Source organism: Chamaea fasciata, unplaced genomic scaffold, assembly GCF_029207755.1.
Source record: "Chamaea fasciata isolate MVZ Bird 193981 ecotype frontalis unplaced genomic scaffold, bChaFas1.0.hap1 SCAF_8, whole genome shotgun sequence".
Lineage (NCBI taxonomy): Eukaryota > Metazoa > Chordata > Aves > Passeriformes > Sylviidae > Chamaea > Chamaea fasciata.
Window position 1 is genome coordinate 4,303,231 of NW_027094093.1, and position 27,948 is coordinate 4,331,178.

Below are 27,948 nucleotides of genomic sequence, written 5' to 3' on the forward strand. Positions count from 1 at the left end.
ACAATGGATGTTCATTCTTTCCTTAAGTGTGGTTTTACCCGTGATTAGCATGTAAAAATCGTGCTTCCTAGCTTCAGGATCCTTCCCCCTGCTTTCAAATTTGTATTTGCTCACTTAGCCTAAAAATAAGGAAGGTTCCTACTCCAACTTTGGTAGTGACTGAGCCGGTGGAGTCACAGCGGCCACGTTAGAGGAACAGGTATTTGTTCCTTGTCAGTGGGATTATTTGTTAAATTCCAGCTGCTGATCCTTTACCTGTTGAGTTTTCTTCACAGGCCAGCAGGAGAACAATTTAATGTTGGATTAGTCTGCCAGCCCCAGAGCAAAAAACCTTTCAGAGAAACCTGACATATTATACAGGGCTAGATTTTTTTTTTTTTTTTAATTGCTTTTCAGGTGTGCTTTCCATGGTTTTGGATGGCTTTCATGAGTCAGTGGGAATATTATGACTAACTCGGTCAGGATAGGGGGGAAAAAGGGACTGGAAAGGGGAAGGAGGGATCCAGTGGTCAGACTTTGTACTTGTCTCTAAGCCTCAGATTCCAGCAGAGTAGCAGATGACTTGAGCAGATCAAGGCAAAACTGGCATCTTCCCCCTTAATCTGAGTCTTTTAGCCTGACTTAGTGCCTAGGGAGAATGTTCAACCATGCAGGTTTGAGTTTTTGGGAGGGCTGGTTGTTTTGGGGGAAGCAGTTCCTGAAGTAAACTGAAAAGGTGGGAACTGTAATTTGTTTATTGTTGAATTAGCTTGCTGGATTTTAATAAATACAATGAATACTACAGCATCAGGCTTTGCTGGGGTTTTTGTTTGTTTTGTTTTTCTTTTTTTTCTTTTTTTTTTTCCTTTTTTTTCTGCCCTCCTTCACCTGTGACAGCTTCAGTTTACAGACTCCATTCTTCTTGTGGAAATTTTATTGTGTGACCGTTTCCTTGTTTAGTAATACAGTGGCTTGGGAGGAAGCAACTTTATACTTTTGATCTAATTTTAAAGCCTCAGAATAGGTCATTCACTCCTCCAAACAATTTCTGAAGATTTTCAAATAAGGCATAACTTGATTTAGAAGGTGACGAGTAAAGTGTCAGGGCCAAAACTTTGAAAGAGCTTTTGTGTGTAACCTTATTGGGATTTTTAATGGGCTAAATACAGCACCGTAGGCAGAAGCTGTAAGCTGAGAAGCCCTCCATCTCAGCAGATCCTTGGGGATATGCCCTTGGGAGGGTTTCAGACTGCAAGAAAATGTGGAAAAACAAGAAGATTGCTCTGCAGGGATGGACATAATGTAGGGAGAGGTTGGGAAAGATAAATCCTTCTGGCCCCCTTCATTATGAGAGTAAAACGACACTTTTGGCCAGGAGCCAGTGAAACCTGGGAGATCTAGGATGGTGCAGACAGGACTAGCAACAAGTTTTGTCAGGGAATGGATTGGATGAGTGCAGATCTGCCTCAGCTCTGTGGTTTTTGTTCTGAATACAGAGCATTAACCCCTCTGTTCCTGCTGCTTTCCAGAAGCAGAAGCACGGCCGAGCCACTCAACCCCTCAGAACAGATGGGAAAAAAACTGCAGTGGATTTTAATTAAACTTGGAAAAACAAGCGGAGGTAGAGGAATGCTGTGACAGGAGGTGTAGGATTGCTGGAGGAGCATGTTGTTGTGATGCTGACCCGATGATACAGAGGTTACCAGCCATCCCATCTTCCCCACGCAATCAAAATTCAGCAGCATCGTGGAGATGGAGGGGGCTGCCAGCCAGATTGGCTCCCTCATAAGGAGCATTAAAACAAACAAACAAAACCTGTATTTTTTTATCAAAAGAAACCGAAAATTACTTTCAGCAGGAAATGCTGCGCTCCATCGTCCTGACGGGGGATTTTGTTTTAAAAATCTGACATTTTGGTTTCACCTGTGTTGGCCCACCAAGGGATGGCTGAGACAGGAAAAATGCCAGTGATCTTGAAAGCCTTAACTCTTAAATTAACTCAAGTGCGGCACCTTTCTTATTTCTGTAGAAACTCATTTTTCTGTAACCACTAATTTATTCTGGCCTGTGTTAAGCACAGAGTTTGACTTTGAAATTAGACTTCAAGGGCTAGTTTTTCAGAAGCTTCCGGGGTTGTTCTGCTCCTCTCAGAGCACATCTGCATTGTGGTCAGAGATGTCAACGCAGCTTCTGGGCCAGCTCTAAATGAGCTGGTGTGAGCTGGGCAGGGAGGGCCAGCAGTGCACAGGTTTTGGGTATCAACCCTCCCAGCCCAGGGCAGCCCAGGAGAGCGAGGGAGCAGCAGATGCTGCTCAGAGGAACCTCCAGGCTGAACGTGTTCAGGAGCCTGTGGGCACTTGCACGATCCCGTGATCTTCAGGGGATGGTATTTCTTTTTTTCTTTTTTTTTTTTTTTTACGGGAGTTGCATGTAAACAAGACAGGGTAGAATTTTGACCTGTAAATAGGATCTATTTGGGAATAAGCCTTTTCCAGAGCTATGTAATGATAGTTTTCATTTCTTCACTTAGAAACAAATGAGGGCCACAATCCTAAAAAGGCTCACATGGAGGCTTTATTTAAAATTCACCAAGTACTGAAATTAGCCTGTAACTTCAGGGCTCTGAAGTTCGGTGTGGTCTTTTTGAGAGCCTCTGGCCATGGAGTGTTTCACCTGGGAATTTTTGTGCTAACTGCTGTAAGTCTAGCCATGATAGCTTTTTTGTTTCCAGAGCCTACGATTTAGTGACAAGTCCAACTTTTTACAGCCAGGAGTTAGCAAGGAGCATTACTTTATAAAGATACGAGGTAGAGCTGTCAGGTTTATTAAAATGTCCTTTTTCTAACATGGAGGAATTAGCAGTTGTGTTTTAGAATAGGAGGTCAGAATGATGAAAACACCCATGAAGGGTAACTCTGAACAACCTGATGTCCTTGAAGCTTTCAGCAACCAAAAGCCTTGAAAATACTTGACAAGATTTAAGGACACCAGGCATTTAATTTTACAGCCTTTTGGGGTTCTGCACTGGCAGTGCCCTAAGGAATGATACCATTGATAGAGTTGGGATTTTTTCATGAAAATTATAACTAATCTTCTGCTGCATAGGAGGCAAACTTTGAGGAAAGGGTGCTGAGATGGAAAGGGTCCTGAGGAAACAGTCCTGTTGTAGTACCAGGGAATCATGAATGAAATCTGAATTGCCTTGTGTCTGAAGGCTTTTGAGGGCACTGGGGAAGTGTGAAAGGAGTTGCTGTTGGCAGTCAGGTCATCACACTTAGCATCTTAGCTCTGCTTCTGATTTTATGCTCTTACTTTGCTCGCTTTCAAACATTATCAGCCTCTACCGTCCCCGGGGTGCTGGTTATAAATCACACCAAACCTTTGAATCCTTGAGTCCCTTTTCTCTCTGACTTTTCCTCCTCTGAGATACGAAGTACACGAGTGTTATCTGCCCACCTGGGGCAGATCTGAGAGGCGCTGTCATCTGCAGGAATGAGATCCAGGGTTGGAAGGTGGTGAAATCTACTTCTGGATCACAGGGCAGACTTAAGCTACTTCACCTTTCTGTTTCATTTTCCTCCCCAAGGAAGTAAAGGGGTGAGGATGTTTCCCTGCCTGCCTGCAGGATGGGTGGTTGATTAAATCCCACCTGAATACAGGGCAGGAATGTCCTTTAGAGGCTGTTAACAGTGGCCTGGTACAACCACAGTGGTCTTTCCATGTTTTCTGTGTGGTGTGTGTGTGATCCGTGCATTCTGCATTCCTGATCATGTTGACTTGTGACTGTGGAGAAGGAGATGTAGCAAAGGTCAGCCAGCTCTGTGCATTTTCACACAGACATCTCCAACCCCCGGGTTTCTCGCGGGGTGCCCTGGTGCTCTGAGGACGCTTTGGTGGTTCATCGTGGTCAAAAGCTGTGTGTCCACTGAACACCGAAACCTCACTTATGGGAATCTTGGCTCTCACTTTTGGCTTTTCTTCTGCTCTCTTATTTTATGAGCACCTTTCCTCCAGCTGGGGGAAAGGCTGGCAAACAAACAGCCTCTCACCTGCCAGCAAGGACCACGCCTTGGCCTTCCTGAGAGTCATAGCAGTCAATAATTTATTGCAGGGAGTACAAATCTGTTTTCCAGCTCTGCTCAGGCAGCAACCAAAGAACTCAAACCAATTGGTGAAAATGTCTGTGAGAGTAACCTCTAACCTGGGAGCAGCCGTTCTTAATAAAAGCCAACTAGTCTTCTCTTTTATATATATATATATATAATTTATTCCTTAAATAGTACAGAAAACCTCTTGATCCTTCACAGTTTTGCTGTAGGAAGATGTGGTTGTTTTTCCATCCCTCAGATCAGGACCCAGGCTCACATCGTGTTGCCATGGTGGAGTTCCATTTCTGGCAGCAGGGAAAGGATAGGACCCTCATCCCTTGCCTGCTTGTTCTCATGTCCTTGCTACTACGGGCTGTGCTTTCCTGTTCTTCTGGTTGAACTGTGTGACCAGGCTGGGCTTCAAAAACCAGATTAAAACCTGGAGCTGTGAAAAACCAGAATTCAAAAGCTGAAACACAGTATTTTCTGCAAAATGATTTTTTAATTTTCCAGTTTTTATGTTGCTGCTCTGGTCTAGAACACAGCCAATACATCTCTCATTTGCAGTAACTAGTTTTTAGAAAAATTACCTAGTAAGAATATTTTAAATTTAAGAAAGTGATTTTTCTCCATTATATTTTTTTTAAGTTGTGAAAATATCCAAGCATGTGTTTCTTGAGGATCTTTTATTTTGATTTTTTTTTTGTTGTTGTTGTTGTTGTTGTTTGGGATTTTCTTTTTCCCCTTTCAGCAAACCCCTAGGGTTTCTTTTCTGTTTCAGTTCATAGGTCTTTGAGAAGATTGTTTCTTTCAGGGCGGGTGGGGAACTCTGTGAGTCAGCCTGCAGGACTTCAGCCCTAGCAATCCTTGTGGAGCGGGGAGGAACTCCAGTTTCTGTTAATCCGCTCTTTTCCAGCAGTACGCTCTCATGCACACTCATAATCTGGGATTAAACCTGGCCTTGCTCAGTGTCCTGGCTGGAAGCTTGATGGGAAGGAAGGCTTTGTATGATGGACGACTGAGTGCAGCCATGTGTCCTGGCATTTTCAGGGCAGATCACAACATGCCTGTAACGAGTCCGGAGTTAATACCTGTGGTCACACCATTGGAGCTCAGGCCTGTCCCCAGAAGAGCTGGGTATGCAATGGGCCTGTTGTTTACTGGGCAGTGAAAGGAGCTGATCAGAAACCTTTGAGCTCCCTGCCCTGTCTTCAGTGGAGAGAACATCAGTGGAGTGCTCTTTAGGGAATACCTTTTTAGGGAAAGGTGACAGCCAACAAGCTGCGACCTCTGTGCAGACATGGACAAGAGAAGCTCTGTGGGGGTGGGCCAGTCGGGCCAGGAGATGCTAACAATCTCCCCTTATCCTAATGTGTCTGAATCCTGCCATTCTCTGGACTCCTTAAACCATCCTACCCTCTTCGTTAGTGGTGCTTTTCCTTTTGTTTCACAGAGAGTTAACAGTAGGTTCTGCCTTGCCATACGGTGCTCTGGTGAATGCACCTAACCTTGTGTTAAAGCTGTAGTATGTGAGAGCTTTCATAGTTCAGTCTGTCTCTCCCTGTCTTTCCCCTCCTGCTGTTTCTCTGTAGTTGTTTCTCTCATGGGAATGGGGGAAAGAAAAGGGGTCAGTTTTTACCACTCTAGAGCAGAATAGTGGATCTTGGGCATTATAAAACAGCATCAGTGGAAAGATTTTTGACTGTATGTGAAAGACAAGTGCATGTTATCTTTCCCTCTTCCCAGCTTGAGTTTGTATTTCTTTTTCCAAGAATCAATAAAGTAATTAAGATAAGTACAGGATTTTCTTCTCTCATAAATTAATCTGTAAAAGGGAATTTTGTATAAGCAATTCCAGTAACATAAAACACTCTTGACTAAAACTTTCTCCATGCCAGACAAGGCTTATAATATTGTAAGAACATGACTTGAACATCACGTGTAAAACATGGAAATGAAGGCACAGGTAAACCATGTAATTTTAGGATTTTTGTAGGAGCAAAATAAGCAAAAAAGGAGAACAGAGGGGGTGGTGGGCCATCTGAGCATCCCCCCCAAAGCTGGGGAGGCATAGCAATATGGTTCAGCTATACTTGTTATCTGCCAAGAATGACTTGCTCTGAAGATAATTAAGGACCATTGTCTTAGTAATAAGTGGTTGCAGCTGAAATGGGTGATAAAAGATTTTCCAGCTTCTACATGGAAGGGTCTGTGAAGTTCTGCACTGCATAGTGCCATCCACGTGGAGATCATTTCGAGGAACTTCAGCCTTGCAGAGGTGAAGTATCTAGTCCAAACTAGTCATTTCATCTTGCACTGTAGGCTTCTCCAGAAACCATCATCTCTCAGAACAAGTGGGATGAAGTTATTTGCCCTCTGGAGATGCTTATTTCTTTGGATTCACTTCACAGGGAACCTAGGCAGTGCTAGCAGGGACTTGGATAACTGGCTGTTAGATCTGTAAAACTAGGTGGCATGAATTTGCCCTTGCAGCAGTAAATGGTGAAGTGATGGTTAAACTCCCCATGGGGAAGGACCAAGGCAGATGGGAATGTGTGCCCAAAACTGTTTTGGAATTTGAGTATGGTGAGGCCACCTCTCATGTTGGTTACTTGAAATGCAGTGGTTGTTTTGATATATATGCTCATAACAGTAAGGATCTTTTAGCAGCATCCAGGGTGCTGTCTGCTAGTGGAACTCTTGCGCTCTAGAGTGAGGAATTTGGTTAAATATACACACCACCAGATGATTATGTCTGAGATTAAACTGGGGATAAAAATGACAGACTGCTGTCTGTTTGCTCAAATAACACAGATATAGTGAGTGCTGTACAAGCTTGATAGTGTTTTTTATTCCTTCTGGTATTACTGTGGTACCTGGAATCCTTACCGAGGAGCAAAGTCCTGAAAACTTTTATTTATTTATGGCACTTCATAAATATGAAACACTTTCACTTTCCTCTACTTATTTTGCTGATGTGATGAACTAAACTAACCAAGCCCCCTGAAACATTAACACTGCTTATGCAACACTTCACTCAGGCTTATTCCTCCTCTGTCTCCCCTTGCCCATCTCCATTCTGGTTACTTAGTCTGTGGACTTAATGGAGTTTTGTGTGATTTTTACAGAATGGGGAAGAGTGTGTCAGTCTGGAAAATACTTCAACTTACATCATGGTCAGAATTATTTCAAGGGTCTTCCTTGTTCTTAGGTGGAAGAACACCTCCCTGAGGAGGAGTTGTACCAGCTTTCATCTCCTTGCAGAAGTGACTGGACCGGCATCACGCCCTTGGTTAGAACAGACACTCACCCACTCCTCTGCAGCTCAGCTGACTCACAGTGGCTTTAGGATTCGAGGCTTCAGCAGCTGCCTCTGGACCCGTCCTTGGGCAGCACAGCTGCTTTGCAAAGGGCTGGCTTCACTCAAGGAGCCTTTGTGGGTTAAGAGCCAATTTAGCGTTTGCGAGGTTGTCACAAGTGATAGTACAGCCTGACAAACGGCACAGTGAATAAAAGGATGCACTCCCTCTGCTGCAGTTCTCTGCCCTAGATGAGGTGAAGAGTCCAATTTTGAAGTTACTAGGTCTGAAGCTTCTCTTGATCACTCAGCTCTCAGCACAGAAAAACTGAGGGTAGCAGGATGTAGCAGATGTGTAAGACCTGCCACTGCCAAATCTGGGCTTGTGAGTGTTGGTCCTGGGTGTGAATGGTAGAGAGCTTGCTTTCTTTTAGCTCATAATAGTGTCTTGGTTTTTGCTGCCCATAGCCTATTGGGTATTTTTCTTTTTTTACATAGAATTTTGTCTGAAAACATGAAAAGTTTGAATAAACACTGAAATAGTCTGTTATCCTCAGCGCGTTCCCCACTATTTCTGTTGTATCTCCAGATATGTAATATTGCAGGCTGACTAGACCTTTCCTTTCCCCATGCCCCCTAATCCATCCGATCACATCCAGACTGCTACAATTCTGAAGTTTTCTGGTATTGCTTGGTTTGTTGGTTTAGGGATTTGTTTTCTTTTGAAATATGAACAAGTCCATATTCTGAGTAACAAACGCCCTGACACCCAACCAACACAGGTATAGAGCCCTGACTACTAGTTATTTACCCTTTCTTGTAAACTAATTTTTGGCTAAGTTCTCTCATTAGATCCACAGTTAAGAGAACAACTGGTCGTTAATCCAGTAAGCAGAAAGGGTGCAGGGAAGCTGCTGCAGCCTTTGACCAGCAAGGAGCAGTCCTGATAGTATCTGTTGTGTGAGGATAAGGACTGGAAATGACAAGGCCAGTTTTGGAACAACGGTATCCGTGTTCCTCTACCCTTGAGGACGAGGGGGACAAGTACCTACATGTGTTGGATTTTGTTAGCTGGATCCAGTTGCTGTGTTGAGTTAATGAAGGTCATGCTATTCTGTGGAATGTTGGGAAAGCAGGAGAAGCTGAAACCGAGCTGGCCCATCCCCAGGCAAACTGGTTTTAACCAGGAAAAAGTCAGAGAATGCTAAGAAACTTCTTGTACATCACCTCAGGCGGTTATGTATTCTGTTTCCTAGTTACATTTTTTTTTCCTGGTATCAATTCCAAAACAAACAAATGGAGAGAGAGAGAGAGAGAGAGAAGGGAGAAAGAGAAAAGCATTCCTTAAAATAACCCTTTAACATCTTAGGCCAAATTCTCTCCTCCTCAGGCCTGAAGATGCAGCCTGCCTGTGCCGATACTGGTAGGGAGCACCCCAGCTCTGTGCTGCAATGGTTGTAAAGTAAAACACTGATCCCTTTTTCTTCATTCAGAAGTAGTATCATAGGACTGTGGCCCTTCTTAGGCACTACAGTAAATACATCATAGAGAGAGTAGGCAGTGCAGGTACAGATCTCCTGACAGACCTTTCTTTCGTCTCACCTTTTCCTTATGTTGAGTGAAACAGCGCAGGGCAGGAAGGGACCCTGGCACTGTGTAGGATCTGTAGGCACAAGCTTTGATGTCCTAGCAGTGGCTTGGGTATTTAGAAGTTAGTTCAGCCCTAGTGTTTCCTGTTGGGCTTACTGGTAGAAATGACACGACCAAAGGCCACTCCCAGAGTGCTGCGGTTTGCTGCCCTGCCTTGGGAATGCTGAAACCTCGGGCTCCAGGGCTGACTGCACATTTTCACTTCACTGGGGCATTTGCATTGCATGATTGTCATACTGCAATGCTTGAATAAACCTTCTTTTTTTGTCTGTGGGTGAGCACATCCACTTCCACTCCTACTCTTGTGTTATTCTAGTCTTTCAGCTAACTTTTGCCTCCAAAAAGTCAGGGAGTTGATCATGCCCCACTTTGGAGCTGACCACTCGATCTGCTTGAGAGCAAAAGTAGAAGACATTTCTCAACTTCCCTGCACCGCTGCCCTCTGTGTCATCCTGTTTCAAGCTCCTCTATACAGCTCTTAAAGTGCTATATAAGGTTCTGAAAAGTATCACGTTGCTTGGCTGGGTGCTGGAGGCAGGAGGGCACACAGTCTCTTTGGCGTGCTCCAGCAGCCAGTGGAAACAAGGGTAAGCCAGCTCGTGTATGTCTTAGCTTTGGCAGGGATGATCAGAGCCGTAGCTCAGCAAGAAATCAGCATTCCCTCTGCAAGTGAAAGGTCAGGAATGCAGAAAGCTCACTGCCTTTTTAAGAAGGTTGAAAGTTTTGAAAGTTTGCCCTCTGGTTTTTTCCGAAAAGAGAACAAATCGGAGGATAACAGTCCCATTTCCTGGTGTATGTTTGGCTGAAAATGTGTCATCTAATCTGTTTAAGGAATAGTCACGTGTAATATTTTGAAAAATTGGTAACCTCTGGGTCAAATCCATTCCATTCAGCCCTGCTGTTTGCTTGATGATTGACCAGTGGCCAAGTGATGTTTGGTATCCAGCTGACATCCAAGTCCTTTCCTGAATTCTCCCACCAACAGTTAAAGATACAGTAGAAACAAAAGCTATCAGCAGATATTTCCTCATTAAAACCTGTGCTGCTGGGCTCAGGGCAGACTGATGAGTTCAGGCTGCTGCTATGTTTTTCAGTCAAGGACATCCAAACCCAAGCTAAGAAAAGAGGAGAGCTTCACCAGCAGCAGCACATGTGTCTGCATTTGTATATACGTGTGTGTGCGTACCTCTTCTATCCAAAAGCACTGGCACAAATGCACTGTTATCAGTCTTGCTGTGAGAGTGGGTGGGAAACTATTCAGAGCAGCTTTTTCCCTCTGGAAGCCTTTGGTGTCTAGAAATCAAAGCTCTCTGCAGATGTGTGTGAGTCTTGATGAGATCTAAATTGAGAATTCTAAAATCCAGATGGAATTTGTGGTGAAAACAGATGCGTGATCAACACCCTTGCCAGCTTAGAAGGCAGAGGCTGCAGCAGCGCCACGGAGAGCTTGGGCTCCGTCAGCCTGAGTAAGTGCTCAAAGTGTCTGGCAGATGCCAAAGGGAGGTAGAGGTTCTTCCTTCCACCTGAGTCAAGGTCTGCTTCATCTTCATGACTTTCACAATGTCAGCCTTGATGTTTTCTGTTCGGGCAACTCCTCTTTAAAGCTGGTGCTCGTCGTGTTGTTTATAGAGGATAAAATGGGAGTGAATATTAGATATTAGATCAGGTTTTGTTCCCCGTCTCTTCAAAGGGATGCTACTTTAGCAGATGTAGTTTCTTCTTCGTTCCAAATTACTGTTCGTTACCTATTTTGCCTTAAATTAACGTCCAGATTCCGTGTGCTTTAATCAATGTCTTCTGTTTGCAATATAAGAAAAAATTACTGTAGTGACACGAAATAATTTCCCTTCTTCGTGTGGTATCCAGCCATACTTTTAACATTGGAAATAATGAGTCGTGGAATCAACAGCACGTGATGTGGTCTTTGTGAAAGACATCTCGACTGGCATGGGGTCATATTATAAGGCATCAGCCTTAGAAATTTCTTCCCACTCGCTCGAACAATTTCTCTTTTGTGCAAACATATGCAAAGTCCTGCCTGCCTCTCTCTTCCTTGCAGTCTGTGTTAAACTTCAGTTGTCACTTGGATTTATGTTCCAAGCTTTTCTTCATCAAATTCATTGAACCCAACAGTAGATAATTTAAGGGCTGTATGGAGATGTTTTTTCTGAAGGGCTCATAAAAGAGGCAGACTGCTACTTCTAGCTTGAGCCAAAATATATGGAGTGAAGATTGTGCAAGTTTCTTTGCAAGCAGATGTATCTTGTCCGTGACAGAGAAGGTACTGGCTTTACAAATGCTGAGAGTCCTGTAAGTGCTCTGTGTCACCCCGAATTGGCATTTGTTTCTCCTTCCCTTGACTTAAGAACACAAACATTAATCTCCAACGTTAATCAATTTATTGTCTCTGAACCCCCATAAGATAAAGAATTACAATCTCTATTTTGTAGATGAACTGAGTTGCAAAGAGATTTAGATTCCTGTTTAAACATGTGTTTAGGCACCTAAGGAAGCAGCTAGATGCCAAGTAAGATTTATGAAGGTGTCTTAACTGATCTTGAGTGGAAGTTTAGAGCCCAGAGAAGTGAAGGGATTTATAAATTCAGCAAGGCACTGGAATATCTATAGGAGCCTCGTGCTGACTTCCCTGGTCTCACCTGTGTCTGGGAGCAGAGCTAAAGCGGACCCAGGGTTGTGGCAGGAAGGGCAGTAGGACAGGAAAGCTGGGTCCTTGAAGAGCCTGAGCCCTGTGCTTGGGAACAGCACTGCCCACAGACACAGCCTTTCTGTTTGCTCCCAGCCTTGTCATTCCATCGCTGCCCCCTTCCCACCCCAGGGTCACTTCCAGATGCTTTGTTTGCAGGCACAGCAGAGGGTGCAGCTCCAGGACCATGGAGGTGTAGTGGCTGCAGAGCTGCTTTGTCCTGTTGTGCCTGGGCAGCCAGTGAAGGCTTCTGAATTAACCACCTGGGCTGAAGAGTGGGGTAGGAGGCTTAGCTGTATCACTCTCCAAAATATTGTGTCATTGTCACGGTGTAGTTAAGGACACGCAGAGGTTTCAAATGTTTGCCTTTTTATTTTTTTAATTTGAAAAATTATTTATTTTTACTATGCCCATTTCAGAAATTCTTTAATTTAAATTAATTCAATGCTTCCTTAGCTCCTGATGCAAAAGACTGACGTGAGGCTTGTTTGCATCCTTAGAGCCTGCTAGGAATGAGCTTGTTGTAGAAACCACTAGGTGGAAATGACAATAAATTTGTTGGAAAAGGCAGCTTGTAAGCAGAGACCAGAATGAAATTTGAGTCAAGTTAGATGAAAATGTTGGGGGAGAAAATGCTTCAGCAACCCTATAATGGCTTCTGATGTTTGAAAGTAGAAAACATTTCCGTGTTTGTTTCAAAATTATGTATTTCAGCTCAAAAGGGCCAACGCTTGAAGGGGGGAGATGACACAACTTCAGAAAGGTTCTATTTTCTTTTTGCCCAAACAGGTATCTTGAGTCAACTCAAATCATTTTCAGAACAAATGAAACATTTCTATTTGTTTGACCCATATGATTGTTTCTTTATGTTTGGTAGTTACTGCAAAAACTCTGATTTCCTTATGTCTCCTACCAGAACTGAAAGTTGGAGACTGGAATATTCCACCTCCATGTGTGCGGGGTGCAGCTGCCTTAAATAAATCACCAAGTTTTAAACATCTCAGACTCTGCCTCGTGGTAGATGCTTTATTCTTACCCTAGAGTGAGAATCCCCTGTTGATGGTATCTTTAAGGAAGCTGCTGATCCCAAAGCCCCAGGCCAGAAACCTGGCAACAGAGTAGTAATAAGGCATTGTTATATGAGTGAGTCACTTTCTGCAAAGAGTCTTTAGCATATATGCACGAGTAAAGGTGGTTGTGAATGTTGCGAGCTTTAAAAGAAGTCAGTGAACTCACTGTGCACATGCAAGCAGATAAATGAAGCATTGCATGTGATATATAAAATTATATGTCCCTCCTGGGAGTACTCGCACTGCCTTCCCAAATCCCTCAGATCAAATTTGGCGCAGGGGTGGTTGCATCTAACACGCCTGTGACTGCAGCCTTCACAACTAGAGTGTGTACCTAGCAGGTACATACACTTGACGGGAAAGTGACATGGGAAAATTGAATGTAAAGTCTGCCAGACAGCCAATAAATTTGCTTTATATCTTTATCTTTTCCTTGCTTGGCAATTATTTCAGCAGGTGCTGAACTACTTTCTGCCTGCTGTAAACGAGGGAACTCAAACGACCTACTGTAAATTCTTGATATTTCCTGTACTTATGAGAAGACATAATCATCGGAAGAACTTGTATGTTTAGTGTGGATTAAGATGATTTTTAAATAACGCCTTTTTTTTTTTTTTTAAAGCCCAAGATTGGTCATAACTAGTGTTAGGTTGCTTAGTACTATATAACTGAGATGTGTTCATATTGTCACCAAATAGGTAACAATCTATTTTTAAAATAATAGGGTGGAGTTGCTGCTCAGGTCGTTCCACATTATTTGTTGTAATTCAGTAGCCAGTTAATGACAGCATATCACTATTGGGTTATAGCCCTCCTAGGTTATGGTTTTTAAAACCGTAAAGCAAGAGTTGCAGGGTTTCAGGGGTTGATTACAGAGAGGTTTATTGTTATTTCTTACACTTAAATCTGCTAGGTAGGTTAAATCAGCCAAGTAGGAGATCTGGAATAGCAATGATGTGCAGTTAAACACTGAAAAATCCCTACCTCTTCTCCAGAGCTGAGCTATTAAAGTATTGCTTATTGTACATTAGTATTCTATATTCCTTACCTGCAGAGCTACTACAGGCAGTAGTGTGAGCAGGCTGTACCATTTATGACTTCATGCTCCAGCATTCTCGCTTGCCTGCACAGTTGACCCGATCCTGTATGTCATCAGGGAGGAGATGTTTAACTTGTGACACTGCTAATCCTTTCCTGAAGGCTTTTCGTTCTTCCTGCACGTTGTCCTTTCGTTGCTTTTGTGAGCTGGAACATGCTTGCTCAGCCCAGTGATGAATTCATGTAATTACCTATGGATGTACCGAGGTCCTGTTGACTTTAACATTAAAGATCAGCGATTGCTTAAGTATTGCACTGAATCAGGACCCCTAGGCATTTTCACATGCACAGGTTACCTTGGGAATTGGTGCACCTTATTGTAGTCCTCCACCCCTGGGAATGGAGAGCAGGCTGGGGACAGGCCGGAGCACAGCAGCCGACGGGGTGCTCGTCTCCCGCAGGAAAACCTATGGAAACAAATCGTGACGTTAGACAAAGTTCAGAGTGTGTATTTGGTTAATCCTGTTCTAGAAAGTTGGTCTGCGAGCAGGTGGGAGTTACACAAAGGCACATGTCCCTGCCAGGACTCTGCATCCTGGTACTGCTGTGTGTGTAGTGTGTAGCTCTGCGGGAACCCCCTTTGCAGGAGCTCTGGGGGACAGGGTCCTTCCTGCCTCAGCCAGGCTCTCATGCAGCTGTAGGGGTGATTTGTAGGTGCTTCTCGTAAATGTGCTTGTCTCCACGTTTTTATTTTGCTGATATAAATGCAGCTGATGAATGCATTGCGATAGTGCTGTGTTTTACAGGAAACGTTTCAGTACTGTCAAGCCCAGAGAGTCTGGGTTGAGCTTGGTATGTGGAGGCATCAAGCCTCCAGAGAGGATGATTGTCCCCAGCTGAAATGACTGACATTCCTGGGAATCACATCTTAGTTACAAAAAACCTTGGATCTCCAGTCACTGTATTGTTCCAACCCAGCGGACACATTATGTATTCCCTGTAGGGACTCATTTGTGATCCTTTCTGGTACAGTTTGCACTCACAGGAGTGCTCCCCCCTTCACAAGAGGGGAGGTGTTGCTGTTAGAGCGGTTCCAACCTGGGCTCGTGCCGAAGCTCTGTGGCATTGTTTTCCCAGGCTGGTGATGGAGGAGTGGACCTTTGCTTTCTCCATCCCTTCAGAAGCCATCCATGCTGCTTCCTCAGTGCTTTGATATTCTGCCAGCTGAGGGAGGGAAGAGCCATTTATAAATATTTCTGGTAATACAGTAAGTACTCTCACATGTTTTGCTCACTCATTTTCCGTATCCAGAAATCTATCCGACCAGAATCAGTTCACTCTCTTTTATTAGCAGAAATAGATCCACAACAATTAAAATTGATTTAAAAAAAAAAAAAAAAAAAGGAAAGAAAGAAAAAAAGAGAAGCAGCAGCAAGCACATCATATTGACTGTGTGTATATTCACACTGGCTTCCAATGCATGGGTAATTACCCCTCAGAGATCGTGTGCTATGTACAGTATGATGATGGAATTATGCACTTTAAAGAGCTTTAGTGAGCCTCTTAGGATGCCAATTTCTTTCCCCTTTTCTTCTTTTTTTTTCCTTCTTTTCATTGCAGCGAGTAATGATTTTTAAATGCACATGACCTGTCCTCAGAACCAAAGTAAGTCGTGTCAGTGATGTTTTGTCTCTGGGTCTGACTTCCCTTGTACTGACTCAGTAGAAGTGTACCCATGAGATGAAGTTGCACGGTCAGGGGGTCTCTTGGGATTGCTGATCCTCATTAGTGAGGGGAAAGGCGAGTGGAACTTAAAAGTTACTCATTCTGTTTGGCAGCAGGTACCCGAATTGCACTTCCTGCATGGAAAGAGGCTGTGGGTACAGATCCATAGGGAAGCAGGCTGTGTTATTTTGGCTGATTGTGGATCACCTGACCCGAATACTAAGAACCAGGGCTAGTGGTTTCTCTGCCCTCTTTGTCAGAGCCACTTCAACTGTTTTGATTTGCAGTTTCACACACACAAAATTAAAATATTGTCTATACATTTCAGCCTAACTTGTTTTTGGCAAAGTGATAAGCAAGTAAAAAACAGGGCCTCGTCGTAGGAAGTGTCAAGCCATCTTAATTTTAGGCAGAAATACCAGCTCCTCCTAGAGGAAAAGAGCCAGTCCGTAAATAGCTCCCAACAGATCCTTTACCCAAGCAGACAAAAGGGCGTGACGTGCAGGAGTTGCTGCTAATGCCAGATTTCATCTTTCCACTGGTAATGTGTCACCTGGGTTTGAGTTTGTCTAAGGTGTGACTTGGTGTTCAGGCAGGAGTGTTCATTGATACTCATTGAGCAGCTCCCCAGATCCTTGGCAGGCAGCTCTTGGGAGAACATCTCCAAAGGCACTGCCAAAGGAGTTGAAAGGGGAGGTACCTATTGAAACACAGCCGTGGGGACTGGGCTTGCAGGGCTGCTGGACTCCTTGTTCTGGGGCTGCGGCTGCATTTACAGATTTTTATCTTTTGTTGACATCTTTAATAAATGTTGGGTAACAGCAAGTGGTGCTGCATCCTGTTCCACCAGCCTAGACCAGCGGGCTCTTGTGTTAAAGGGAGGGCTCCCAAACACAACTGCCCAAAAAGAGTCTCTTTAACTGGGACTAGAGCGGCTGTGGGGACCTCACAGGTCCTCACAGGACCCCGCTCCTGTTCCAGGATGAATGAAGGCGGGCCTGGGAGCGCTCCCAGGAGTGGGTTGGTGTGTACAAGCCAGCCCTCTCCTGCCCTCCCGCCTTCCTCAGGGCCCTGTGTCCCGGGAGGTGCAGTCTCCCTGCTGTCCCCCTGTAACCCGGGCTGCAGGAGCAACAACTCGTTCTGCCATCCCCCAGAGCCTGTGTGCCTGGCGCTGCGGGCTGGTTGGAAACGTGGTTCCCATGGAGTGGCTGAGTTTATGGGACGTGTTTGGGAAAGGCCTGAGGAAGTCTCAGATGTTTCAGTGTGAGCAGCTCCTACGTCTCTAACTTCCCAATTCCTCTGGGAGATGGTGAGTGGTGGCCAAAGCCACTCACGGCACCTTTCTGTGTGGTCAGTGATGGCCTGAGCTCCTCGGCAGCCTGAGCTGTTCCAGCTCAGCCTTCAGTCCTGCAGTCCCTGCTCTGTCTGGGCACAGCAGTCCCTGGGGGATCTGCTCGGGGCTCCTGGGTGCTCTGGTGAAAATGTGGTGGGGGCTTTTTGTGCTTCAGTGGGCAATAGGAGAAAATGTACCTGATTGTGTCCCGATTGTTATTGTTTAAATCTAACATGGGGAGTCATTCCTTACTCGTTAAAGATGTAAATTTTAGGTGCCTAATTATGTGTTTTACTTGCCAACTCTCTCCGGTCCCTTTCTTCCATGATCCCACCACCCTTTTCTCTTCTCATTCCCTTAAATATGTGTAGATGATGAATAGCAAATCTTCTCATAGAATTCTTCAGGAATATTTAGTGTAGGGTTTTGCTTTTGTTTGCTTTTCTGGTGACTTGGAGATGGCATGGTGAGAAAAGAAACATGTGAGCTAAACCTGTTGGTTTGAACATTGTGTCAGAAAATATCCATAAATTGCAAGTTACTACACAGATGTATAGATTTAATGAGACTGTGTAATGCCATTTATTTATGCTAAAGAATCTGACACATACGGTACTGAAAAAAGTTAATACACTAAGAGTTATTTTATATTTTTCCATTGCCATCTGTCACTGCCTACATAATAATGATACAGGTGAAAGCCTAGCACTGTTTAAAAAAAAAAATCAGAATGAATAGTCATTTAAATGTCTTGCTGCTTTAATAGCTGGTGTGTTTTAAGTTGTGGGAAGGAGGCAACGGAGATACCCTCCCCCCATTTTTACTATATTAAAAATTGAGTTTAAACAGACTTGGATTCTTGAAGTGACTTACGTCGATGGAAAATAACTATAAACTCTATTGTCCTTTACATTTGGAAAAGTTAAGGGACTAAACCAGATGCGATCCTTGTAACATACCATAAGTGGCTCCTGGAGCAGCCTTTTCAATGTGCATCTTGAGATGTGGGTGAATTTTTGTGCTCTTAAGTTCTGCCTTAATGGGCTGAACTCAGTACTGCTGGGATCTCTGAACTGCGAGCAGGTATTTCCAGATCCCTAAATCCACATCCTCATTTGGCATTTCAAATAATTAAAAAAAAAAAAAAAGAAACAAGTAAGGACATACAATTTTTTTTAGCTGCCTCATGTTAAAATACATGTTTCAAAGTAGTACTGTGCTGGCAGAAGTCAGCCTTTATAAAGACACTGGCTTTTAAGTGTTCTCCTTCAACACTGTGTAGCCATAGTGTGGTTAGGCAAAGCTGCTTTCCCTTTTATTTCTTTTAGTCAGGCAGGAGTCCAGCCCAGCAGCGACTGTGAGGTGCACTGGGAGAAGTCCCTGCGCTCAGGCATTCACAGTGACCCAGGGCTGCACATGGACCTGGGGACCTGCCCATTGCTTTGCAGCAGCCACCTGCCTCCCAGGGTGCAGACAAGGCTTTGGCTCAAACAAATAAATGAAACAGGTTTTGTTGTTCGTCTGCTTTTTACAATATAGTGACAAAGACAGAAAATATTTTTGTGGCAGGTGCTTATCCTATAATTTTCCATGGGTTGATGAGTTGGGGAGGTGCCTTATTTAGAGGAGGAGGACATGGCTAGGTCAGGTTGCATTAAGATGATTTAGAGTTTATATAATGAGAAATAAATAAAACTTTTCCTGAAGCCTGTGAATGAGGATGTGTAACTTGGTAATGAAAGCCTTTCACTGATTTAAGATCATGTCTTCAGTGGTAAAAATGCCAGAAAATGAAGCAGAGTCATGACCCAGAGAAGTGATTCCACTGGCTTCAAATAATTTCTTCAGGTGTATTTTCAAATACAGTGCAGATCTCCAATGGAAAGTTCCTTATAAGCAAAATAATCATTACTGTAAAAATCACTTTGCGTGTGCTGGAAATCATTTTAGGAATTCCTGCACTTCTTAAGAAGCAGAGACAACAATGAGTGAGCAATAAGGTTTTGGTCTCTTCAGATGGATGTTATCAATCACTTTATTTTTGTTTATAGGGGATGATCCATATATAGCTGTAGTTTGTCAGCATTTTCCATTACAAACTTCAAGTTTTTGTACCATATAGAGCTCTCAGCAGCCTCTTAGCAAATCCACTTAGGGGTGAATGTTGTGTCACTCTTCAATGAGTGATTTTTTTTTTTTTTTTTTCTTCTGCTCCCTCATTAGAATCTGAACTGGTCTTAAAAAAGTGTTCATGGTTGAATGTTTTGAGAGACGGCGTGTTTCACTACAGGACCGAGCCTTTATTTTTCCTCCTCTCCCTGCTTTTCCGTGTGCATCAGAAATAGCTCTGCTGAAGTAAAAAAGAGCTGTGGTGGGAGAGGAGGCTGACAGTATTTAACGTACACGCTGCAGACAGTCAGAGACTCGCTTTAGGTCGGCAAGGGAAAGACCACCCACAGCACGGAACCTGCCCCCTGCACTGCACAGCCCCTGTGCCATGGAACCTCACAATGGAAGGGGCCCTGCAGAACACCTGCTGAGCACCACCGCCCCCAGCGTCACCTGCCCCTCGGAAACAACGGGGAAATCACTCACACAAAGGCAGAAAGTCCCAATGGCTGCGGCGTGGAGGAGGAGAGAGCAGGGGAGCGCGAGGGCTGGGCAGGTCTTGTGTAAAGGCAGAGTTTGCCAGATGGTATTTGTCCAGAAAGCCATGTCTTGTACAACAGCAAAAGGAGAGGAAAAAGAAAAATCCTGCTGCCTCTCATCTCATCCAAACAAGTAAAAAAAAAACAAAACAGAAAAAAGGAGAACAAATAAAGATATATCCAACAGTTTCTCCTAGTTTGATCTTAGGCAAAAAACCATGAGTCCAAGACTATCATCTGAGTTAGCTTGAGCATCTGTAGAGGGGACAGCAGCTAGAAGCAGAGTCCTGCTGTGTTCAGTCATCCTGCACAGGGATCAGGTTCTGGCCCTGCAAAAGGGTCGGGGGAATGGGAAAGGGAGACTCCTCCTTGCACCTATAGGCAATTGGCAGAAACCTTGTGTTATGTTAAGCACAATATTTGTTGCCCTATATTACTTTGTAAGTACAGGCCCAAAGGGAGGGGGAGGCTGGGTCATCAGGAGTACTTTTCCTACCCTGGGATATGAATACAAGACTCTGGCTTGTGTAAGTGCCGCTTGCGTAGATGCATTTGTGGGTGAAATTTGGCCTGAGGTCTTTCTGGAGAGGAATCTTGCGACACTGAGCAATCATATATATTCAATTAGGAGTTCATACTCTTGCCAGATGGAGGTATGCAGCATGGGTGACTTGTGGTGAGCAAACAGTCGTGCCTGAAGGCTGGGCATCTGGGGCAGATCCTGGGTTAGGTACTGCCATGCTTACTGACACCAAGGGACTCCTTACTCCATGTTCCAACCTTTGGACTTCAGCAGAAATCTCCCTGAACGTGACCTTGTGGGAGACTGGAAGGATTGCTGGCTCAAACTGTTTCTGGCGTGTGTGTCATTGAACCCATCAGAATTGGGCCCTAGGATAGAAAAGAGATCTCAACTCTTAATGCTGCTCTTGCTGTGAATCTTAAATCAGAGCCCTTCCAAGTGTAACTGTGGTCTTTTCGGCTTTGTATTTGCACATTTGTATGGCCATTTGAGCATAAAAGTTGTTTCACACGTTTTAGTGCTGCAGTCTTCATTCCTTGTGTCTGGCCCTGGAGAGCTGAGTTGGGAGAAGCCACCTGGTGATTTAGAACCATTGCTGCTGAAAGTGTGTGGTGGCATCTGGGGTGCTGCTCCACGTGAGCCAAAGCTTGGTGGTTGTGATGGCACAGCATGCCTGGTCAGGAGCCTGATGCAGCTGAAAAGGGTTGATTTTTCTCAGGAAGATCGGTTTTCAACCAGATAGGTGTAGCACCCAGTTCCGTGATCACTGGTGCCAGTATTAAGGATGGAAGGGGTGGGGATTGAGGGGAGGGATGGCAACCACAGTTTGTGTCAGCTAAAACCTGACTGAAGCTTGGCTTAGCTATGCAACAGCATCCTAATTTAAACTAAACTTGGGTGTAACAGACCTGTTAGTCTACACTTACTGCACACACCACCTCCAGAAGATATGAAATAAGTCTTCTGTTGCATTTAGCGAGAGTTTAAATTGACTTCAGAGGTAGCAGGCTTAAACTGAGATTCTTCAATGTGAAAACTAAAAATTTCTAAGAATCCCTAAATAAGCCGATCAGTTCTCGCTGAATTTCTGGCGCATTAACCACCTCCTTGTGGGCTTGAAGAATCCCGTTTGTGACATGCAGAAAAGGACTCGGCACAGAGTTTCTAAAACATTCCTTTCTCTTTTTTATTAGTTGCGAACTATTTGCTCTGTGTTAACTGTTTTGAATGAACAGAACCCTGCAGAGGTCACTTACGACAAGGTGGTATCGCCATCTACGATTCGCCCTGGCTCAGTGGCCAAAAGCCAGATCTTTGGAGCTCGCAATGAACAAATTTGACATCCAGCTTTGGGAAGGCCTGTGATCAGACATTTTGGTACTTGAGTCAAGGAAAGAGTTGGGTAATTTCCCTCTTTTGCAGGTGGCATTCACCCTCATTTGTTCCATCCGGCTTCAGCTTCTCTCTCTCTAAGCCTCCAGAAAGCTTCAACCTACTGTGAAAGCAAAACTGGCTCCTTTGAAATACACCTTTCTAACCCTCGACTGAAACATCTTCCATTTCGCTGTTGGCAGGACGGCGCTGCCCGCAGGTGCCGTTGAAGAGACGTTCTCCTTTTTCCTGTGCACCAGATGTGCTGCTGGTGCCTTGAGCAGATCTCACACTGCTTATTCCTCAGCATCACAGCTTTGGAGTGATACCTGCTCCTCTGGAGAAGGGGAGACCTGCTTGTTTCTCAGGAACTAAACGTATTTGCTAAAGCTATTTGCTTTTTAATGTCAACCTGTTAGCTAAGTACTTTGTGGCTCTGAGGTGACAACAGAGCCAATTCTATGCCCTGTCCTGCCGCTGCTTGGCTGGCGTTCTCACCCCTTGTGTGTGTGCCTTTTTAAAAGGGGAGACTTGCTGGTGCTCTCTTGTTTACACATTTAGTAGCTCACAGTTAAGCTGAAATGAACTTAAAAAGTGTTGTTAACTAAGACGCAAATTCTATCAGCAACAAGAAACTCAAAGATTAAGTTTTCCTTCACCCAAGACTATCTTGTACTATTTCAGGAGGAAAGTATGTTTGAACATGCATTAAAGTCTCACTACTCTTCTGGAGTGATGTAAACACCCTCTTTAAGGACCCTTTTTGCTACCAGAGTGCTCTTAGACTGAACAAGAGCCAGGGATCATTGTTTCCAACTTGTGGCATTCCTTACCTTGAACTTTCAAAATCCATCAAGACAGAAGAGTTCTTCCCCCTCCTCCTTTAATTTTCATCTTACAAAACACTCATCGGTTTGCCATTCCGGTTCTTAAAATGAACTGTATTACACTCACCCTTGCCGAGTGCTTTTGATAGTGTAGAAACAGGGAGTTTAATAGCATAGGGACACACCAACTCCAAGGCTTGTGATGTGTGAGAATTGGGTTCAAAACCTATTAGAAACTGGGTCATTTTCTATTTGTCTGTAGCTGCCAATTAGCAATGTCATTAATCCACTGCCTAGGAGAAGTGCATGATTAAAATAGACGGTGTCACTGACCACTGATGGGACAATAGGACAAGGCTGTGCTGTAGCTGCCTGTCATTGTGCTGCTGTAGTTAGGGCTCAGCCTCATTTTCCAGAAGGAAGTAACAATTCCATCATTTCTTTGCATCTGTAAAGACAGACGCATCATCCGGGCTTTGGCTGCGGCTTTTTGCTGTGTTCTGGACAGGGATCCTGGAGCAGCCCCTGGGATTGCTGGTACCCCACCTGGCACCCACTCTCTGGCCACTTTGGTTAGAGAGCACATTGTGTCTGTGAATGTCCTTCGCTGTGTTCGCCCACGGAGCCGTCCAAGGCTCCTCGGGGGCGGCAGGTTTGAATTTTGCCTCCTCAAGGATGAATGTCTGAAGCTGGGCCAAAGCTTTGTTTCCTGCTGGTGAGAGAAAGGGCGATGGGGGAAGAGGCGTGGGAGGCCTTGAGGGGTCTGGCTTGACTTGCCGCTGCTCCGGGGGCAGCAGGAAGGGGCTGGCGGTGCATGGCTGCTGCCAGGAAAGGCCAACCTCCAGCTGCAGACCACAAACCCTCGGTGACAGTGGCCAGCCTGGCTTTCCAAGGCCACAGATAAAATAAGCATTGACCTAGGACAGCAGACAGTGGAGGAGACAGAGGGGTACAGTCCTGCTGCCTTCTCCCTGGTGTGTAGGACAGGAGGAATTTTGCTTCCTAGTGGGAATTGCACTCTTATTGCTTGCGTAAGATGTCCAGTGCTTTAATTTACTCTCCACCTGGGGACCAGATCTCTCAGTGAGACAGAAGGGTTTTCTTTCCCCCCAGATCTCACTTTTGAGGGAGAAATTTCAATGACAGAGGATGAAATACCCGGAATGTTTTTTTTTTAGGTGGACCTTCCAGCTTCTGGTTTGTAGCCACGCTAATTTGTGGGTGAAGGAAATATTTTTGTACTGAAAAGTTCCCCAGAAACTGTTTAACAGGGAATTGGAGTTTAATTAGCACTTACAAGACATTAACAATTATGTTCAATTTGGCCACTCAGGATAAAGTGTGATTCAGGATCAGCTGGTTTGCGGGCTGAACATAAAGAAAAAAACCCCAAAACTCCACCAAACCCCCCCAAAAATAAATAAAAATTAAAAAGAAAGCAACATTAATGTGTGGACTGGCGAACTTGTGCCATTAGCTTCGTATTCCCAGGTGGAAGCTTTTATGGTGCTTGTCTTATGTTTTTCCCCACAAGGTGTTTTTCTGGACTGGAAAAAGTAGAAGGAACATATGTTAAATGGAGGGAAATGCTTTGACTTCAAGTTCATGATTTTGCAGTGAGCTGGGTTACAATTTTATCCTTTCTGTCTCTTTTGCTGTCATTTTTTTTTCTTCTTAGGAATGTCCCAAAAACTTTAAAAAACCCCAACAAAGTCCATTAACTTACTTATTCTTTTATCAAGCGCATGAACAAGAAAGGCAAGGGAACACAGGGTGAAATTTGATGTGGAGCCTTGTGTATGATGCAGGATAGCCATCAACATCCCTTGAATATTTCTTTTTACTTTGCAGCGGAGTTCATTGTGCTCTCTCAGTGCTGTAGGTGAAAACAAAGACAGTGCCACTACTAAATGGTTGCAGCTTCTGAGCAGAGAAAACAAAACTATATGCAATTTAAGTGCCTGTTTGTATGCAAGCTACCACACAGCCTAATATATACACCTGTATGATGTCAGGCAGAGAAGATGACCTGATTAGCAAAGCCCTCACAACGAGCTGAGGAGATCCTGCTCCCCTCCTTGGAGACCTGCTGCTGGAGGAAAGCTTTCCACAGCTACCAGAGGGTTTCTGAAACCGGCAGTGGCAGTGCAGGAAGGCGAGGGAAGGAGGAAGAGCAAACAGCCTGCACAGCTCATAGAATAGCTGGGCTGTTTTGAAGGATGCAGCGTGAATTCCTTGGGCTTTGTGAGCTCTGTGTGTGTGGGGAGGCTGTGCTTCAGCAAACGGCTCGCGCCGCTTGGTTGTGCTGCTTATCCTGTTGCATGAAAGTGTCATTCAGCAGAAAGAAGTGCTAGGGGAAGGAAGATAAAGTAAGTGGTCTTCCCATTTCTAAGCTCTCACAGCCTTGTCTCCTGTGTGCTGAGCAGGCAGAGCTCCACAGCTGTGAATGGGACTAACTGCACTCAAGTGTTTGTTATTCCAAATCAGAGAAACAGGCAAAAAGAGAAACTGGCAAAAATTTATATACGTGAGAAGACACGTAAGATCCACGACTTTCTTTTGTGAGTACATGTAAATATGCACAGTTGGGATGTGGCTTTTGGATGTTTTGTGCAGCACTGCGCCAGGACAGCGTGCAGACTTGTGGCAGCAACCTGGAGTTTTAGGTGAGGAGCACAGGGCACTATTTCTGGCTCTGCTGTAGCTACTTGTGTGGCCGAGTGTATTAAATCCTGCTCCTAAGGCCAGTGAACCATTTCTTTGGGCTTCATTCTCAGACTTGCTGAATACCCCGAAAGGCTGCTATTATTAGAGGGAACTGCCATTCCTTTGCTCTGAAAGTGGGCTGTCCATAAATCACCAGTGTGTGCTTTCTATGGGGAGGTGGGTCTGGGACCTCAGCTCTCTCTCTGACAGCGCACAGAGCTACCAGAGCTCCTGCTCTTCCTCCCTTCTGCCCAGCCCCTCCACGAGGGTAGATCCTCCCAGTCAGAAGGCTGTTGGCTGTGCCACTTGGGCTCGGTACCAGGGCAGGATGGCTTCCCATGGCTTCTCTTGCTGCCGTGGTGGGGTCAGTCCCCTCCTACTCCCCGTGCAAACGGCCTCCTCTTGATCTGTTTCTACCCCAGTGCACTGCCTGGGCCCACATCCTAGCTGACCTCTCCGTCTGGGCTTTTTTTTTTTTACTCTTTTAAGAACAAGAAATGCATCTCTCTGGCAACAAAAATATTAATTCCCTTCTGTTAGTGATGCACTCAAATATGTTGTAGTTACAGACCGTTTGGACGGCGGTGCCTGTGCTGATACTGGTCTGCTGTGATCTGATGCAGCAATGTCCTTGCTCTGGATGGGCTTTGGCATAATAGTATTTTTTTTTTTTCATTTCTTAGCTGCCATTAGTGCCTTGATGAGTAGTGAAAGACATTTCAACAGTTTTATGATTAAAAAGAAACGTCTTGGTACCGTTGCTTGGTCTCTGGTTCCTTTACCCTGTTCATTATGCTTTCCCTGGTACTAACAGCAGTGATTTAGAGTTGCAACGTCAACATCAGTCTCTGAACCCTCTGTTTTCTGGGAAGGAGAAGAAAGGAAGATGAAGGAGGAACTCTAAATAGTAGGGTTTTTTCTTCTGACATTTCCAGGCCAGCTGTTTGAAACGGTGATGCCTCACAGCGTTTACTTAAAATTCTGTCCTTGGGTTCCCAGAGGGAACCCCCTTGGCAGCTGCCAAGGAGCACATGTGGCCAGAGTTTGGTGACACTGGGCAGGCCCAGGGCACAGATTTGTGCTCCAGGTCTGCTGCTGTCACCAGCGCTCGTGCCAGTGGCCTTAGTACAGAGGTCAAAGACTGCTTAGATATGAAGGCTGAATCACCTCCTTGTTAAACCCCTCAGCAGGATCAAGGCTTAGGGAAGCAGACACGTGGGCTTGCCTTCTGGCTGACACTGGATGGAGGCTCTGACTCTGGGATGGTTCTTTAGGCAGGTTTGACCAACTCTTGAGGCATGGAAATTGGGGGCATTTGGTGATTAAAACATCCCTGCACTGACACCCCTTCGTGAAAAAGCCCAGTACATTTATTTCCTTTAAAGGCATGCTGATCCCACAAGCTCTCAGTGGTTAGAGGAGGTTTATCCTGTCACCTGAGGATCACAGAAATCAGTAGTGAGCCCGCCAGTCTCCCCAGGCAGATGTGCAAAGTCTTCAACTGCACGTATTTCGCTTGCAAATATAAATAATCCAGCAGTGTAGGTCTCGCTGCAGCCCTGTTTGCCTTGGCAGTGTCCCATTGACGTGAATCAGAAGGTGGGAGCACAAAAGCACTGGAGGATCATCCAGAGACTGGTCTCCCCTCCATCAGGGAACCTGTCTGTGCAGGCAGGGTGATTTGGAGATTACTGGCACAGCCCACGAGCCTGGCTTCACTAGATCTTTGCATTTGGAACAATCCTGCTTTGTTTCCTTGTGGGAACCTTGCCTCTCGGGGCACTGGGCAGGAGGGGCCTGAAAGGAGCAGCTCTGGCCTCGGCCTTTGCTCCTGTAGCTTTGGCTCCTTGAGAAGAAGGCAACTCTCGTGGTTCAAGTTGAGAAGCAGGAGTTCAGTTTTTAACCTCTGCAACTCTGCATCTTGGGATCTCTGCAACTTTTGGCAGGGGTCTGGGTCACACTGTGCCTCAGTTCTTAAGCTTTAAAATAGGGATAGAAATTAGGAATTGAAAAAAACAAACCAAACCAAAGGCTTACTGAAATAAGCAGTTGTAACCTGTGATGCCATTACCACCATGAGACTCTCATGATGGTTTGAGCTTCAAGGCAGTGATTTAATATTGGTAACAGTAAAAAGTTTATCATGATATTAGTAGTTGGGAAGTTGGAAAATACATGGGTTTAACTTTATTTTTTTTTTTTTTTAATTTCAGCCAATTCAGTAAAGCTAGAAATGCAAAGTGATGAGGAATTTGACAGGAAGCCCCTGATTCATGAAGATATTATTAGAGCTCACGATGGAGGAAGCAGCCTGGAAGATCCCTTCATTGGGAGTAACGAGATGGTGGATAACAGAAAGATCCAGGAGCTATCAAGCGAGGGAGGAATCCGGCTTCCGAATGGTAAACTGAAATGTGACGTCTGTGGCATGGTTTGCATTGGGCCCAATGTGCTAATGGTACATAAAAGGAGCCACACTGGTAAGCAGCTGAAAGAAAATCTGTGGCGATGTTGATGTTACCTGACAACTCTTCTCTCTTCCCTTTTCGTGCTTGGGGAGCAGCAGGAGGCTGGGGAGGGAGAAAATGGGTTTCATTGGTTTTGTTTCCCTTCCTGCTTTCTGAATTCTGGTGATGCTCTCTTGCTGGCAAGCATGGTGCTTCCTTTCCTCTGCTTTCCAGCCTTTTGTTCTTAAAAACAGCGCAAAAGTCTGGAAATTGCTTTTTTTACTGCTCTTGACCAGAGCAGGATGGTGGGAGTCATTCTCTGGCACGGGGGCAGGTGGGTTGTGTTGTTCCTGTGTGTGCAGTGCAAAGCTTTTGAACCTTTGAGAGGAGTCTCAGGTGTTCCTTCATTGGAGGTGCTCACAGGTGGACAAGACCGGCAGCTTCCTGGGGACCTCACACTTCTTTGGGAAGTGGCTGGACCTGGGATGAGCAAACCCTGGAGGGGACACTCATTACCCAGCGATCCTGATGCCAGGGTGGG

The 27,948-nt window shown here is 44.9% G+C and overlaps 1 protein-coding gene across 7 annotated transcripts in view; it reads left to right on the forward strand.

Annotated features, from left to right (window-relative positions):
- Nucleotides 1-27,948, forward strand: part of IKZF2 (IKAROS family zinc finger 2) — a 116,094-nt gene that overhangs the window by 34,545 nt on the left and 53,601 nt on the right. For 6 of the 7 annotated variants that reach the window (XM_066189441.1, XM_066189440.1, XM_066189444.1 and 3 more), the window contains one exon: nucleotides 27,174-27,440. In XM_066189441.1, the coding sequence (XP_066045538.1) occupies nucleotides 27,174-27,440 (267 nt within the window). The remainder of the gene's footprint in view (nucleotides 1-27,173; nucleotides 27,441-27,948) is intronic. The other variant, XM_066189443.1, reaches the window with a different exon arrangement.